The sequence below is a fragment of the Anastrepha obliqua genome, chromosome 3, assembly GCF_027943255.1.
Source record: "Anastrepha obliqua isolate idAnaObli1 chromosome 3, idAnaObli1_1.0, whole genome shotgun sequence".
Lineage (NCBI taxonomy): Eukaryota > Metazoa > Arthropoda > Insecta > Diptera > Tephritidae > Anastrepha > Anastrepha obliqua.
In genome coordinates, this window is record NC_072894.1 from 117,580,492 (window position 1) to 117,583,040 (window position 2,549).

The 2,549-nt window shown below is 38.7% G+C and overlaps 1 protein-coding gene across 1 annotated transcript; it reads left to right on the forward strand.

Moving 5' to 3' along the window:
- Nucleotides 1-2,297, forward strand: LOC129242333 (odorant receptor 67c-like). Its single transcript, XM_054878915.1, has 4 exons — nt 1-826; nt 1,608-1,809; nt 1,882-2,037; nt 2,109-2,297. Exons 1-4 carry the CDS (start codon nt 33-35, stop codon nt 2,172-2,174), a joined length of 1,218 nt encoding a protein of 405 aa, XP_054734890.1. The 5' UTR covers nt 1-32; the 3' UTR covers nt 2,175-2,297.
- Nucleotides 2,298-2,549: the final 252 nt, after the last annotated feature.

Below are 2,549 nucleotides of genomic sequence, written 5' to 3' on the forward strand. Positions count from 1 at the left end.
CCCGCTTGCGCTGTTCTTGCGTGTCTTCAGCAATGTCTGGAGCTTTCAAATCCGAAGAACCTGCAGCAACTATTCAGGACTTCGTCAAAATACCACTCTATCTAATAAGTCTCAATGGCGTGAAACTTTTTAAATGGACACCTAATGAGCCAACAACCCGTCAACAAAAGATATTATTTCGCACGTGTTTCTCCATGGTGTCTTTCAATGTCGTTAGCATGACGCTGTTCTTCTTGTTCGATGAATTGGAGAGTGCCTTAGATTACACTGCATTCATCATCTACTGGGGGTACATGCTCAACTCGTTGATGAAAGGTGGTACACTATGGCTTGGCCGTCGTGAACTGGAATCAATAGTCAAGAGTTTGTTGGCAAGGCATCCAAAAACGGCAAAGGAGCGCCAGGCCTACCGTGTCGTGGATTATTTTAAGAAAATAAGGATCTACAACATGTATCTGGCAATTTGGCATCTAGCCACCGCCTCATTTTTTAATTTACATCCCATCACTACATCGATCATTGAGTACTTGTGGCGTGAGGACAAAGAACAAGAATTCAATTATAGATTTCCGTTCATTATGTGGTACTATTTTGATGAGGAGCGACCGATTCCTTATTTTATAACCTACTTTATACAATGTTGTGGTTCATTATATATGTCGTTTTTGTTTTTGGGTGGCGATTTGTTGCTCATAACTTTGGTACATTTGGTCAATATGCATTTTGAATATTTGGGAAAATATATCGAAGAGTTTCAACCGACTGGAACTGATGAAGATATGAAAATGTTGGGACCAGTGCTGTCGTATCATCGCGAAATATTGGGGTAAATATAATAAATATAATAAATTTCTCGCACCAACTCAGTAATGACCTAACGAGTGAAACCTTGAACTACTCTGCCACATCCAATAGTGTAAAAGCGTAAAAAAGTGAAAAAATCAGACTGGTCTGTTTCGAATTCCAAACCGACTGTGGAAAACTTCAATTGAGATAAAATTTGTGCTGATCGCAGACGAGTTTTGACAGAGAAGTCTAAGCCTCCGAGTGCATTTCTGTTATGAAAAAGCTTTCCAAGTATTTGCAGTAGGTATTGTAAAACAATGCTGAGCTGATCTAACGATATTGAGTTGTTGGCATAAGCCGCTAACGTTGAATTGAATAGGTCGGCTGCATCATCATGGCAGATGGTGGTGCGCATTGGTGGAAGCGAAGAATGGTGGTCTCTAACACCATCACACAGAGGCCAGAATATTCTGGCCAAACACCATCGCACAGAGGCTAGAATATTCTGGCCAAACACCACCAACACTAAGGAGATTAACGAACGAGGAAGCCTTTCTTAGTTAAATCAAACATAAACAGTGGCGAGGCACAAGGATGGCACTTGACTGGAACCCGCAAGGGAGCAGAGGTCGCAGTCGACAAAAAAACACTGGAAGAAGGTCGATGCTACACGAACTAGCAAATGCCGACATGGGATCGTGCAAAATCAATAGCTCAGGCCAACATCTTTATGTTTCGCTAATCCGCCACAAACTATAGCTTTATCTCATTATAAAGCTCTTTACTTACTAGTATTTCATCACTTTTTCATATATTTTCAGCTATTCCGAGAAAATCGATTCCGCTTTCAGCATATCCATTCTTCTCAACTATATCGGTTCATGTGTCGTACTTTGCCTCATCGGACTGCAACTAGTGACTGGTACAGAGTTCGTGAGCATACTCAAATTCTTTGCTTTTCTTATCGCAACTATGGTTCACGTCTATTTAATCTCTTACTTCGGCAACAATCTTATCGACTTGGTAAGAAGCGAAATAATTTAAAAATATTTTAAGTTACATTTTTAAAACCTTGAATTTCTGAACTTCTTAAAGAGCCTCGGTATAAGTAAAGCCTTTTACAATCATCCGTGGTACAATGCGAATTATAAGTACATGCGCATGTTGGTTCTACCCATAGCACGAGCACAGCGGTACGCCCATCTGACGGCTTGTCAGTTCTTCGAGATCTCAATGGATAGTTTCAAGTCGGTAAGTCGTGTCTTAAAACAATTATTTGTGTTTGTATGTAATTAAATTTAAATTTTATTTCTTCACCAAAGCTCTGTACCACTTCTTACCAATTGTTCACGCTCTTGAGAACCAGTTTGGAAGATGAAGAAGGTTAGACGTACGTAGAAAAATGTCGCACCGTAGTGATTTAGGAATCTTGATTGTTGCTTCCTAAGGATGTATTGTGTGTTTTTTTTTTATTTTCGGAATCGCGTTACTACCATCTCGGGATCCCAGCATTAGTCTCGTGGAATGGGGATATTCATTATCGTGCAACAAGTTAACGTCAAAAAGTGGCATCAATATTTGTTGAAAATTTTTCGACCAAGAAAAAAAAAAAATACAATATAATAAATGAATGGATTTAAATATACTTTGTTATTTAGAGCGAAAAATGTTTTAGTGTGTTTTAATTCCGTTCAATTTAAGCGCAAAACCATTAATTCATATTAGTTTATGCTAAAAGAAAACATCAAGAAATTTTCAGTGTA